The 14,873-nt window shown below is 44.1% G+C and overlaps 1 protein-coding gene across 1 annotated transcript in view; it reads right to left on the bottom strand.

Annotated features, from left to right (window-relative positions):
* The window catches only part of cntn5 (contactin 5), a gene marked incomplete at both ends in the record, with an annotated part of 97,552 nt that overhangs the window by 57,750 nt on the left and 24,929 nt on the right, over positions 1 to 14,873 (bottom strand). The window contains 2 exons of the mRNA XM_079732968.1: positions 4,119 to 4,322; positions 11,293 to 11,388. Coding sequence (XP_079589094.1) covers positions 4,119 to 4,322; positions 11,293 to 11,388 — 300 coding nt within the window. The remainder of the gene's footprint in view (positions 1 to 4,118; positions 4,323 to 11,292; positions 11,389 to 14,873) is intronic.

Here is a 14,873-nt window from a genome sequence, read left to right as displayed (position 1 = left end):
CACTGCAGTACAGGTCCCATCTGTATCCATTTGCTTGGAAGATATGTCAGATGGCATTGGGCAGAGTTGCAATAACAAAGGAAAAACACTCTCATCCGGCCTCTAATTACCATTATCTGTCTTATTGAATGGGAAACGGAGGCATGAATATTGCATGAGTGTGTGTGTGTGTGTGTGTGTGTGTGTGTGTGTGTGTGTGTGTGTGTGTGTGTGTGTGTGTGTGTGACTCTCTAAACTCAAAGCATTTAAAAGACGCATGCTCGTGGCCCACGGCTCAGCACGCTACGGACTTCCCCATCAGCGCGCTTTCTCACACGGCGTGCTCCGTGAGCTGTTTCTGTACATTGAGATAAATTACGGCCGTGCCATTCCAGGGAAACATAATTCCGTCTCCTGCATACCGTGGCCGTGTCTCACGTGATGCATTCAGATCACGGGGGAAATAATAGATTTTTCAAATTGCGGGGCCACGATATATGGAGGAAGGATTTTTTTATTTTTTTTATGATATTTGTCGCGAGAACTTTTCAATTTCAAAGTCCTATACTTGTTTTACTATTTATGGGTCCAACGCAGCTCTCGGATGGAAGGAATCTGCGGTATTTCATTGGCCTCATGGTATATTCAATACGCTGTTCAGTCGGTGTAACGGATGGGCCGTCCGCCCTCCGTTAACTAAGAGACGGCCCACCGTCCTGCTGCTGCTGCTGCCGGCTTTATGTTCTCAATTCGATTATTTATCGCATAAAAATGATCAATTGTTTAGTTCGACACTTTTATATTAGTATTATTTTTATTTATTTATTTTTTTTACAATTCCTGTGATTCACTTCGTTATACGATGCATTCGGGGGGGGGGGGGGCGATCTGATCATAATCATATGAAGATTTTAACCCATAAAATACATGCATTAAAAATCTTGTTAGGCGCTAGATTAATCTCCACGCGGATGGCTTTTTCCGAAGGTGGGATCCAGCGCCTCTCCACACTGGCAGCACTTTAACAAACATCTAAGCATCTCGTCGCGTTCCACCACCCGCGCTGACATCGCTGTGACGAGCTCAAGTTTTCCTTTCGCACGTTTACCTCTGTGCCCAAAATAACAAGACTCACGAGCTGAAAAAAAGAAGTAGGAGTTATTGGATAACGAGTTTGATTTGAAGTTTCAGAAGTCAATACGTTGGCAAGGGGCGGGGGACTGTGTCGTCGACCGGTATGGTGGATAGCAATCGTCAACGCAGACACGCGTCCGTCTTTCCCACGCTGCACGCTAAATAATCCGGCAGGCAGTCACTTTCACATCAGAGGGCTGTGGGGAAGAGGGGGTTGGGGAAACTACCCATCATGCATTTCACCCCTTGGCAGAGTACGGTACTTCCTTAATCACTGTAAATTAATTTCAAATTAGAAGGAAGAAAGGGGCTCAAACTCTCACGCACTAACTGGCAATCAAACGATGCTGTGTAATGGGAGCCCAGAGAGCAATGGAGATCACTCGCTTCCTTGCCAATGTTTTGCTCCTGAACGATACCTCGGGGATGGAACTAAAGATCTGCCGTGTTTCTGAGGAACACGGGACTGGAACTGATCACATGTCTACGTGAGCAATACAAACGCTAAAGCGCTACAGCAATGCATCCTCTAACAAGTGCCTATACGTATCCATGTATCCATCCATCTATGCAAACATATCATGCAATATATGTCTGATAATATTATATACATGATATAAGATCATAGCATGAGATGTAACATTATTTTAGATATAATATACAATTATGGATATTTCCTCCAACTGTACATATTCATAATTGATTATGTACAAATTGATTGATTTCTTTACTAATGTAAGACATGGAAACCAGCATAAGGGAGCGATCTAGCATTCAAGGCTTTTCTAAACATTATGCTACACTGCCTTGAGAGACAAAAGTAATACTATGTAATACATAACAGCTGTGGTGACAGAAGCAGGCAAATACAAAGAAAGATTGGATGAGGCTTCAAGTTTTAAGTTTAAAGTTTTGTTTGGATTTGTTCTTCCGCAGAGCAAAACACAGACAGGTTGATGAGTATCTGAACAAACACAGCAGTCGATCAATACGGAGTGTCTCACATGGAGATATAATCAGTATAATGGTACGTATAATTCCACTTCCTTTACTTCCGATCAAAGCCGCAAATGCCCAGTCTGTCCTCGCAATAATTAGTGTATTAACTCGGGGAAGTGCATCTACATATCGTGAGTGTACCACTGGGCCAGATTGGGCCTGTGAACCTTCCCAGTTCAATGCCATCTAGGCCGCTAAGTAAAGATCAATGGCTTCAAGCAGCTCATAATGGCGGCCAGATGCTTGCTTTGATTAAGAGAAGCCGGGCGAGCGAGCTCCGAACGTGCCGGCTCGCTCTAGCTGCCTCTCCCGCGATCCCCATCAGTCACTTTTACTGGGCCAGAGATTACTGGGTCTGATGGCTCCGACTCAAGTAACTCTGAGAGGGACGCACGTCGAAAAAGCTATTGTGCTGTCTATTGGTGAGATGTGCTGGCGCAATTTTCGACCCCAAACACTTTACAACCCCACGCAAATCCCCCAGTGTTAAATGTAGCTTGGCGTCCGTGAGCTTTGGAGGACAAAGAGCTGCCAATCCCCACGTCCTCTGTGACGGGCACACAGCTGTGAGCATTTCATTATGCTGCTGTTTGGCTCGGGGGCTTGGGAGAGAGAAACCCGTTTCAGTTCCATCTATGCTAATGCAATACTCGTAACCGCATGTCGCGATCCCAAAGCACAAATTGACTTATTTTCTTGCTACCTGGGGTTTTACCCGAAGAGTGGCCTTTTGGGAATGATTGTGAAGCGTTTACGTCGGGAGTGACCACAATTATCAAAAGTCTCATCAGCCGTCAGGACTAATCAGCAGAGAAAACTGATCGGGCAGAATAATGCCTTCACATTACGAGCGTCCCTCTGAGGACTGCTTTGCACAACAAGGTTATGCAAATGCCTGGCGGGGAGAGGAGGATCCGGTCCGGAAGAGATTTGATTCTTGAACAGGCAATTCCGCGAAGGTTTGTTTTTGCTTGTTGCAATATTTAGGGTAACCCAGGGCGTTCACAACCCCCCCATCAAGGGAGTCCTGTCATTGCTTGGTTACGACGTTGGGGATGATAGGCAATGTGGGGTGATGAACGTGTCTCTGCGTGATGAAAGAGTTTTCTAAGTGAAAACTTGCGGCCGATCGGACGACCCGTTCTCTGGCGAGGCTCCAAAGGGGCTAGCAAAGGAAAAAAGGGCGGGAAACCTATCCACAGCAAGGCCCATTGATTCAGTTAATTGTATGCCGGAAAATGATTTCCCTAATGGCTAGTTCTTTTCCTGATGTACGCCATGGGTGCAAACAAAATGGCTGCCCACACTGAGTGTGACAAATCTCTCTGGCATCTGTTTGGTTTAGAGAGCACAGCACAGTGAGCAGGAGAGACCCTTTCAAGAAGGAGTCATTAAAATTATTAATTCTATTCATTACTTTTTGCTTCAACATGATTGCTAAGAATACCCCATTGTCTTCGCTGTTTCCTCAAGTCAAAAGCCGGCCAGCATAAACACAGACCTTCGCGAGAGCATGTTTCACCTATAATTTTAAAGTACATTAAAACTAACAATGGTACACATTTGTGACACGGTAAAGGATGACCACAACATGTTTTTAAGTAGTGGTACAAGATACAGCTATGCTCCATTCACCTATAATAACTAGGCCTGGAATAATTTTTACATTTAGATTATACTCATATTATTTCTTGTTGAGTTTTTTGCATATTCTCAAAAAATAAATATATCCTTTTCAAGTACTGTAATTCTGTTGCCATGAATAAAGTTTACCTTAAGTTATTTTAGTGTTAACAAGAGAGTGTCAGCTCAATGAAGAGACCCTATATTTACACACACACCATCTATATCTATTCACTGGGTCTGTAAAGGCTCTCAACAGAGGGAGTGGGGAAAAGAGGGCATGACATTTAGCATCTGACCACCGGTCAGAGTGCAGACCTGGTTAACACCCACACACTAGCAAGGGTTGAGCTATCAGAGGTAATAGCGGCGCGGCGACCCACCATCTGTCTTTAGTGTGAGGGGCGTGGGAGGGCTGAGGACCCGGGCGTTGGTTACGCTGTTCTTCACCAGGCAGATGTAGCTGCCCACGTCGGATGGCTGGGCCTTGGAGATGTACAGGTTCCCCGTCTGCTGGGAGATGAAGCGCCGGCTGTCCTCGGCCACGAACGACGGGAACTTGTTGAACACCCAGCTGTAGATGATCTCTGGAACGACCAGACGGAAAGGAGGAACCAAGGGAAGGAGGTTGTTGAGAGATGGGAAGGAAAGGCACAACTCAAGGAAGAAACATCCGTATTAGAGAGGAACATTACTTCCTGTGGTTGTTCTTATGAAGTACAACAGGAAGACACGTGTCTTCCTGTTGTAAGACAAGTAGATCATAAGAACAACCACCGTCTTACAACAGGTACATCATAAGAACAAACAAGAAAGTAACGTACATGATAGAGAGGAACGACAAGAAGAAATGTACATATTATAGAGAAACAGTCGGAAAGAAACACACATACCATAGAAACTAAAGTTAGAAAGAAACGCATACAAATAGAGTATAGAAACGATCAGACACATGCATTTGAAAACATTTAAAACTCGAAAAGAGGAGCTACAATACCAAAAAATGGTAACAATTAAAAGACCAAAAAACTGAATCAGGAATCACAAATACTAATATAAAATGACACAGCAACACACAAACCCCCCCCCACACACACACACAGACACACATACATACATAAACTGAAACCAACAGCCAAATTGGCCAAAATTGACAGAATTTGTTTTGCAATATCTAGGTTTTAATTGCACAGTGGGAAACAGGAGAGCGGTGGGGATGTAGCGGCCTAACACTGCTGTGTATGAGGGAGGACGGGGGGGGGGGAGGAATTAGCTGCATGCATATGCGCTCATTAATCAAGGTTAGGACAGCTCCGGAAAAAAAGGAAAAAAAACAAAATGTTCTAAAGGCAACTGCTTATCAAAGTGAACACTTGAAGAGCAATCAAGCGTCATAATTAATCGCTGGTCCATGAAGGCACTCAGCCGCGAGAAGAGACCTCCCATGTTAACATTTCACACACGTCACACGCTCCACACGTGAGGGGGAGGTGTGAGCCGACAGGCCACGATGGAGATCAGTTGAGATTGCTCGCTCCCGATAGATAAAGGCTACTCCAAGCTGTGTGGTCAACCATACATGTATCGGTTATCTTGGCGGAGGGGGGTCGGAGGGAGCGACGTCTCATGTTATGATTCATTGAAGGCGCTGTATACACGGCGTTTCAAATTACATACGTCTGTGTTGAGCGGTACAGGCGTCGGGTGGCTTAATGCGACGCATTCAGGCTACAACATGTGGGATTTAACTGGCTTTAGGGGCTAAAGGCTCATGCATGTGGCAGCTCAGGGAGCACATGTTGAGGGCATGGATGTAACCAGACGTGGATTCAACAAGGATGTAATGAGTCTCGCTCTGCTTCTCCAACCTATAGGTTCCTGGGGGGCATGCACCCTCCCCCACCCCCCCACAATCAGATAAAAAGGTGGGCTTTGGAGGGAAAACCGCAAATCTGTGAAATAGAGTTGAGACGAGAAAAGCCTTTTCATCTGAGAGGGAGCGACATGCTTTGTCAATGGGATTTACATAGCAATCTGCTCAGAACAGACCCGGGGAGAACCCGGAAAACATCCCAGATAGCCCCGCTCGCTGATGAGGCCCACGGAAGATCCACACCGACACACCACCGCCTCCACCCAGAGATATTAGGGATCGGAGGAGACGTGTGCTGGCTGTTATGAGCTGTCATTTGTACAGCAGTGAGGCCATCACTATTTAATGTCTTGGAATTGTTAGCACTCCTGTCCATTTTCACTGAGAAACTCAGACTGATTGAAATTGCGCAATGCACACGGTCAACGGTAACTGATAGCATAAGTTACGTCATCGTTTGAAGTGATTCCTAGATATATATATACCCGACACGACTAGCACACCAACTACCTACTACTGCTGCTTCTATCGTTATAACTCTTACAGTAACTACAACTGCTACTACTTGTACTACAATCTACCACTACTACTAGTACTACATCTTCAACTACTACTAAGAAGAAGAGAAAATAAAGAATTATGAAGAACAATATACACATGCATAATATGCATCCATAATAATTTCAAATCAAAACAGTAATAGTAGCAGTTTGTACATTCAAGTGCCGCTGCTTGTGGTAAAGGTGAAGGGCTGTCGATGGCGGTCATAGCTCAGCTCATGCGTAATCGAGAGGGTTAAATGAACAGGACATGGGATGGAGAGCAGGTGGTTCTAGGCATGAAACAAAGCATAGCCAGACGAGCCCAGAGCTAGGGTGTTGTGGATATAAAGGGTGCGGGGATATCGCAAAGCTGTCTGCGTCTGGGCTGTCTCTGCTGATTGTTTATTCATGAACAACTTTGCTGCTAAGTGCAGGCCACGAGCCCACTGTTTGTGGCATGAGATTCTGAGCACAGATATGCATGTAAACAACAATGCATTCTGGGTACAATCAAATCAAATGGTGGGAAGCAAAACTATCGCGCCGCCGCCGTCTGCAGAAAATAATGCGCGAGTGCGCCGTAAAAACAAACGACAACTCACAAATGCCACAAAATACAGCAGAAGGAATTTAATAGCACGTGTGTGTGTGTGTATGTGTCAGGTCATTGATGTCTCTGTGCTAATTAAATAGCACTGCGTGGTAATCCTCATACAGAACTGAATTGGTTCAGCAAAATTAGTTAATATTGTGTTGATTGCACATAAATAATTGCCAATAGCATGCTATTTCATAATATGACTATGCACGATTGTGTTGTTCTTTGATAAGCATAGTACTAAATATAATAAAATACTTCTAGATAATAATTAGTTCCTGTCAAAACCAAAAAAATATTAAAGTACAATAAATATGGTAATATTTATTAATTTATTATAGTAATTTATAATTAACTTACCAATCTAAAAGTATATCTGAACTTGAGTTCATGATTTTGCTGAACTCAAAGCCAGAATCTGCAGTCGTGGAGAAAATTGAGTAGAGTTGGGAGTTTATTCCTTCAAACGGACTGTGAATTAGGAGAATAATTAGAGGGGATGCCTTCTCTGGTGAGGGCTAGGAGCAAAGTAAATGTTGGAGCACGGGGTAGAGGCAAGCTGAAGAACAGTGCCTAGGGATTGTGTTCAGAGATTGGAAATGCCAGACCAGTATCAGGCTAGTCTCAACTAGAGGAGACCAGACCAGACCAAACTGGACCATAGCCTATCAGACCCTACTTAGATTGGACCACCCCAGCAGACTGCACTAGAACAGAATTCCCAAGGAACACACCACAATAGTCAAGACCTGACTACTAGACTACCAGTACTAGACTAGACTATACCAGACCACACCACACCAGAGTAAACCAGACTACTAGACTAGAATAGACAAGACCAAGATCTTGTCTATCAGCCTTTAACAACATATTCAAGGGCAGAGACTACTACTTTTATTCTGCAAATAACATGAATGGAACAATTCGTGGCATTAATCAAGTGGTGAATAATCTTTTCTTCTCCTGAAATGTATCTTTGTCACTCTGATTTGTATAAATCACTTTTTTCTTGTTCTTCTTGCATTTATTGTCTGGCCGGAAAAGCGCTATTTGAATAAATTTGGATTGATTGATTAACCGACTGACATAACCCGTGTTCAATTAAGATAATTTTGTGTTTAAATGTAGTGATTCATATCATTTATGTAAATGTACCATTGTTTAATATTCCAAGTGAATAATTATATTTTCAACGATATCTCTCACTTCATCTATTCAGCTGTCGCGCTCTGACTGCCAAAGCTAAACTATTAATCATTAAACTATTTTGAAAGCTTTGCTTTATTTTTCCATTGTCGTGGTTTAGCCTTTAAAGGTCATTATTCGCCTTTTGGTCAGAAGCCCTGGAGATTTAAACTATCCACTTGGCTCGAACACAGGTTGCGACGCCATATATAAACATGAGTTGAGCACTCAGTTGATCATGCAGGGGACGCTGAGAGAGAAAAAGAAAAGAGAAAGAGCAGGAAGGATAGAAAGAGAAACAGTGTGAAAGATTGAGAGATTTGGGAACTGGCTCAGCAAAGAAGCAACACCTCTTTATATATTTTTTCATTTAGCAAATGCTTAGCTCAAGGCGGCCTGGTGGTGAGGCTGGGATCTTGGGGAATTGAACCAAGTACCTTTCAGCTGGGAGTCGAACAGCCTAATCACTGCACTGCCCAACAACATGAAAATAAACTTGTTTTTAATACAAATAACGACATGCACGGATTGATTAGTTAATTAATGACAGTATACTAAGTATTCAGAGCAGTAGCAGTATTAGTTTGATTTTCAATTGGATCCTGCTGAGTCGACCATTAAAGTTACCCACTTTAACCTATAAAAATGTTCCTACCGCTCTTCCTAATGAAAGCAAGGAGAACAGATTAGCCAGTTATCGATGTGCATCGCTCTGGTTCAAACCATCACATACAACACAGCGCAAGCTTAACATATCAGTATCGGCATTCTGCTGATGGCGCCCCTTTACCTTCTTCTTCCCCCTTCAGCTGAATCAGTGCCACAGGTAACAACTCCACACAAATACACACCAGGACACTGTGAGTATCTGTGTGTGTGTGTGTTTATGTCAAATTGTGTGGATGTGTTTACGTCGATGCATTTGTTAGTGTGTGTGTGTGTGTGTGTGTGTGTGTGTGTGTGTGTGTGTGTGTGTGTGTGTGTGTTTGTGTGTGTGGGTGTTTATGTCCGTGCCTGCAGGTCCATGCATGTTTGCGTGCGTGCGTGCGTGATGAGTGTGTGTGTAGGTCTATGAGTGCATGTGTTTGTGTGTAGGTCTATGCGTGTGTGTGTGTGTGTGTGTGTGTTTATAGGTCTCTGCCAGTAGGTCTATGCGTGTGTGTTTCTGTGTGTAGGTCTATGCGTGTGTGTGTGTGTGTGTGTAGGTCTATGCGTGTGTGTGTCTGTGTAGGTCTATGCGTGTCAGTGTGTGTGTTTAGGTCTATGCGTGTGTGTGTTTGTAGGTCTATGCGTGTGTGTGTGTATGTCTATGCGTGTGTGTGTAGGTCTATGCACGTGTGCGTGCGTGTGTGTATGTGTGGGTCTATGCATGCGTGCATCTGCGTGCGTGCTTGTGCATGTGTGTATGTGAATAATAACGTATACTGCCCTAAGGGACAGGATAGCGTAGTGGCTTGAATTAGTAGCCAAATGTTCGCTATGTGTAGCTTTGTGTTGTCAAGATACCATCTGTATTCATTAATAATTTGTCAGCTTTTGTATCTATATATCATTTTTAATATTTGTGTTGAATGTCTGTTGAAATTGTTAAATAAATGTGTTATATGGAATTTAGTCTTGGACCTAAGGAAGTCCAACTGGTTGTCAGCTAATGGGTATCCCTAAGGTAAACAAATAAACACACACAGACACAGACACAAACATACAAACACACACACACACACACACACACACACACACACACACACACACACACACACACACGGTGTCTTCCGCGCCACACTGCTAACAACAGCAGTACATCCCGTGTGCAGTCTGGGCTCGTCGAGACTAGTGGGAGCTAATGCTAATGCTAGCTCATGATGCTGAGGGCGCGGAGGGGAAGGCGGCGGTGATGAGCGGCGCTTGCCGATGCCTTCCCAAGGCTGGGAAGCGATGCTAAACCAGCGCTGATGTAAACACAAAGCAGAGGATGATTCATGGCTGGCAGTATGGCAGCGGGGAGGGCCGCAGAGAGGGGGATTACAGATGTGCCATTAGAGAAGGAGCGAGAGGGGCAGCCCTGCTGGGGATGGGGGTGGGGGAGATATTTAATTGGCTGTGGAGGGGTTTCTTTTCATTTCTAACGATCCGGTAAATCTACACTCTGCCCACAGAGCGGCTGGGCTCCCCGTGTCGCTCCACACTCTCCCAGGACGACAACAAAAAACAACAACAACAACATCAACAACAACGGAGAGACCAACGGACAGCTTGTCCAGAGTCTATGCCGGAGTAGGAGAGATTGATGGATGGAAAAGAAGACGGACAGACAAAAAGACAGGCAGGCAGACAGACTGATGAAACGGACAGACTGACTGGCAGACAGATGGAGGGTGGGCAGAGAGACAGAGACAAACCGATAGACGGGCAGACAGACTTATGGCTGGTTTGACAGATAGACAAGACAGAAAAATAGATGGATCAACTTCAATGAGCCGTACAGATGGAATGATGATGATGATGATAATAATAATGGAATTGTCTTGTTGCCATAGTAATGGTGATGAATGATTAGGAGTTAATCAGCATCTGCGGCTCCCGGGAAAGCAGACAGTAGTACGACAATACCACAAAATACCACAAAATGCCACAAAAGTCAGTAAGGTGCCAGTGCTAAATAACAATGCTATATAATAACTATGATCCCCCCTATTTGGCAAACACTTCTCACTACACTATATAGTTAGCCAGCCCACCAGAAACCACTTTCTCTTATTTGTTCCCGTTTGTCTTTGTGAGCGTTGGCGCAACCCTCCAATATTACAAACCTGAAACATGTGAAACAATAAACTGCGTCCTCGCTAGAGCAGCTTGTCCATTATGGGCTACTGTAGGAACAAGCTCATTCTAAGGTTGCAAAAACACAACGATTCATGTTTGCATTGGAATATACACTATTAAAACCTAGTTATGAATATCATATTCCATTACTGCCAAGTATGTTTGGCCAGATGCCACAAAATTATACACACTGCACCTTTAAGGTAGAAGTTAAAATTAAGGTAGTGGATTAGGGGAAGTTTAGGTACAGGAGAAGATGGAGGTCGTTGTCGAGGTTAAGGTAAGATAAGAAGTTTATTTAATCATCCCAGATGGGAAATAAGTAAGCATAAAGATAGAGGTAAAGGTTAGGGATATAGTAATGGAGAGGTAGAATATTAAGTAAAGAAAAAGAGTAGAGTTTAAGTTTAAAGTAGAAGGTTAAGGTAAATGGGAAGGTTATGCAAAGGTAAAGGTAGATATAAAAAGGTATTGTAACGGAAGAGAAAGAGGTTACGATAAAGTTTGCTTTACAAAGTAGAGGTGTGTGTTCTCACCTGGAGAGTGTGGCGGTGGGGTGCACATGAGCACCACCCCTTGACCTTCTCGTACGGACACGCCCCCTCTGGTCTTAGGACTGAAGGCTCCGAGGTCTGTAACACAACACACAGTACTAGTTAACACACCGCACAAACCTGGTTAACACAACACACACTACTTATTCACCCACGGCACAGGACTAGTTAACACACCGCACGGTACTAGTTAACACACCGCACAGTACTAGTTAACACACAGCACAGTAAAAGTTAACACACCGCACAGTACTAGTTAACACACAGCACAGTAAAAGTTAACATACCGCACAGTACTAGTTAACATGCTGCACAGAACTAGTGTTAACACAACACACAGTACTATTTAACACAGTGCTAGTTAACACAGTGCTAGTTAACAAAGTGCTAGTTAACACAGTGCTAGTTAACACAGTGCTAGTTAACACAGTGCTAGTTAACAAAGTGCTAGTGAACACAGTGCTAGTTAACACAGTGCTAGTTAACACAGTGCTAGTTAACAAAGTGCTAGTCAACACAGTGCTACTGAGATCGTTCTTTAAACAGTTCTACTAAGAGAGTACTTCCTGATGAGAGGACGTAACACACAGCACAGTTATTCTTAAAATAAAACAGTCCTGTGTGAATAAACCAAACACAGTACTTCTTAAAGATAGGCTAATGAGCTTCACTTCTTAGAGAGACACATAACACTCAAGCATAGAAGTTGTTAATGACCAGACTCATGGATGGCTGAGGTGATTTCCTTTTATACAGCACATCTGTTCCTTTAGGATCCTTTTGATAGGTCCAGAGTAGGTAAATCCCCCTGGAAACACTCTCACAGCACTGTAGCTCCCCACATTAGAAAACATGCCTATGACGGCTGAGATGTGATTTCTCTCTTTTTCAATCTAAATTCCAGACCTTCACTGGATCGACCATGCAGAAACAGGGGCATGAATATTAACATGCTAATACATAGCATTTATCCTTCTGGTCTCAATGATTATCTGGTGTAACATGGGACTGTGGGTAGGTTGCCCTGGTGTGTTAATCAAGGACAGAACTCTGAATATTACCATTTTGAGCCATTTAATTTGTGTCTGAATTCTTACTCGAAATTGGCATGAATATTAAGCCCCTGCTCGTAATGTCGTTGGCATTATGAGCAGAGAACAACAGAACGTATATTTACCATGAGGCTTTGTGGAAAATTAACGCTGGTAAGTGCACAGATGGTCGAACATAAGTCTACAGAAAAGACAAGAATAACTTTTTGGGGAGCAGTGAATGTGGATGTGTCTGGGATTGGGCTTCCTATTGCCTGTCTTGTGTTTGTTTGTTAATGCACTGCCTTGAAACACAAAGCCCAGCATCAGGCCAGGAACCGGGGGCAGGTTGTACACCTCCAGGCTCCAGGGCCGTGTTTACTGGGGAATCGCTGGGTAATTCGATCTGGCAGCTATTTGGAAAAAACCTGAACCGCTTCCGATTTTCTACCACATTGAAAACGGATCATAGTTCAAGGGCTGAATCTCAAAAATGCAGTCAATTTGGGTTTCTTTCTTGAAATACCAAAGCTCAAAAGGTCTCTGGCAGCCCTACGGTGGGGAAACCACGGGAAAATGTCAGGTAACATTTGGGGTGAATTGATAATAAATAGCATACGCATTAAATGCCTGATAATTACATACTCATATGCTGTGATCGCTCGGCACAGGGGCACATAAATAACACAGCAGAATGAACACGCCACCCTTTACGGTTTTAGCAAAGTAATAAAATAAGTAAATAGCAGTTATGAGATGTGATGATGTTGAGGGAAACTGAGCCGCCCGACCCTCACAAAACAATTGCGAAATGCCACTTCAGCCGGTCTGAGTCCCAGGTGCCACAATGTGATGTACGCTGTCCACCTCAGCATGTTTGATATTGACTTGCACAGTCGATAGCGGTGGCAGTAGCACAAAACCTCACTTCAGACCACGCAGAGAGAACAATGATGAATATTTCATTGAGCAGCGCGTTGCCTTGGTGCGGGGATACGGCCACAGGCTCAGGGCCCATCCTGTCCGTTGGATTAGCAAAGGGTTTGTTCCAGAACAAATATTTATTTGTTTATGTCCATTACATGTTGTTTTTTTTCTTTGTGCGTCAGTGTTCAGAAATGTAACTTGAATGAGGAAGATCTTTCAGTGTATTTGAGCAGAATTTAAAATATAAACATTTAGCACACCGTTAAAACTCAATTTTGAACATACGGTTGCTCTGATTTCTGACAGCGCTCATCAAATGAACCATTTCCCCTTGCATACAAATGTGCAGGGAGACGGAGAGGCACAGCGGCACGTTCCCAGACTTAATTCACAGCCAATTCCTCGCTCTGCTTTAAATTGATTGATTAACACATCCAGACACATAAGACGATTAAATAGTGTTGACAGGATTTGATCACTTTCCTATCTCTTAATTGGTTGGCCAGGAAATCATGTACCATTTCCTGTAGATAAACTGCTCACTGTTTATTATAAAGTTTGGCACTCACAGGAAGTGAAGCGAAAAAAAACATGTTTTTCCTGGGTTTTCACTATCGATTGTCCGACCATGGTCATCACCTGGTTCTTTTCTTCACTCCCTGCTGACCTTCCACCCCTCCCCTCATTCGGAGACACATGAGTTAAATCGAATCAATATACTGCCTGTCCACCTAATGACCAAACACACAATAAATGGCTGTTCACAGACTTTAAAGCCAAGGCGAATGAGGGGAGGGAGTTACTCCAGTGCCTGGAGAGATGAATAGAGGAAGCAAATAGGCAGGCCGACCACCGGTGACTGCGGCTTACATAATCCGCAAACGGCTAAACATAAATCTGCTTCAAAAAGTGACGGTTCGATAAAACGCGGGGACGAGGCGGGAAGGAGGGACGATCTTCAATCGCTACGGCGACCCCTGACCAAAGCAGATCGTCCCACACGGTTGGAAAGGACAACTGCTGCGGCCTACCTCGCCAAACTGGGCGTGTACTCGAGGGCTCCCACGCCGCAGTGTTTATGCTTTAAAAGCTTCCTTTAGAGCTCTAGCCAGGGCCAGGATGGGAGGTCAATTTGAACAGTTAAAATAGGATGAAGGAAACACAGGAATAGCTTCACGGTGGAGCGCTCTGTCCATGGCGAGCAGCATTCTACCTGAGCCATAGTCAGGCTGGCGAGGAAAGGAGGAGAGGAGGAAGGAGAGGAGGAGAGAGGAAGAGAAGAGGAAGGGAGAAGAAGAGGAGGAGCAGAGAAGAAATTGGGAAGATTATATGATGGGGGGAGAGAGATGAGGGGAGGTCAGGAGGAGGAGCAGCAAAGAGATGGGGAGGATTATATGATGGAGAGGAAGAGGAGGGTAGTATTTGAGAAGGAGACGAGGGTGAGAGGAGGTTAAGGGAAAAGGAGGAGAAATGGAGAGAAGCAGAGGTGGGGAAAGGAGGAGAAAAGCAAACAAGGGGGTGCAGTGGAGAAAAGGAGGAGAGGACGAGAGGAGGAGACCCGGTTGAGGTGAGGAGAGGATTCTCAAGGGAGTAAGATCAGAGAGC

Source organism: Pollachius pollachius, assembly GCF_949987615.1.
Source record: "Pollachius pollachius genome assembly, chromosome: 3".
NCBI classification, from domain to species: Eukaryota; Metazoa; Chordata; class Actinopteri; order Gadiformes; family Gadidae; genus Pollachius; species Pollachius pollachius.
This window is presented reverse-complemented; position numbering and strand designations above follow the sequence as displayed.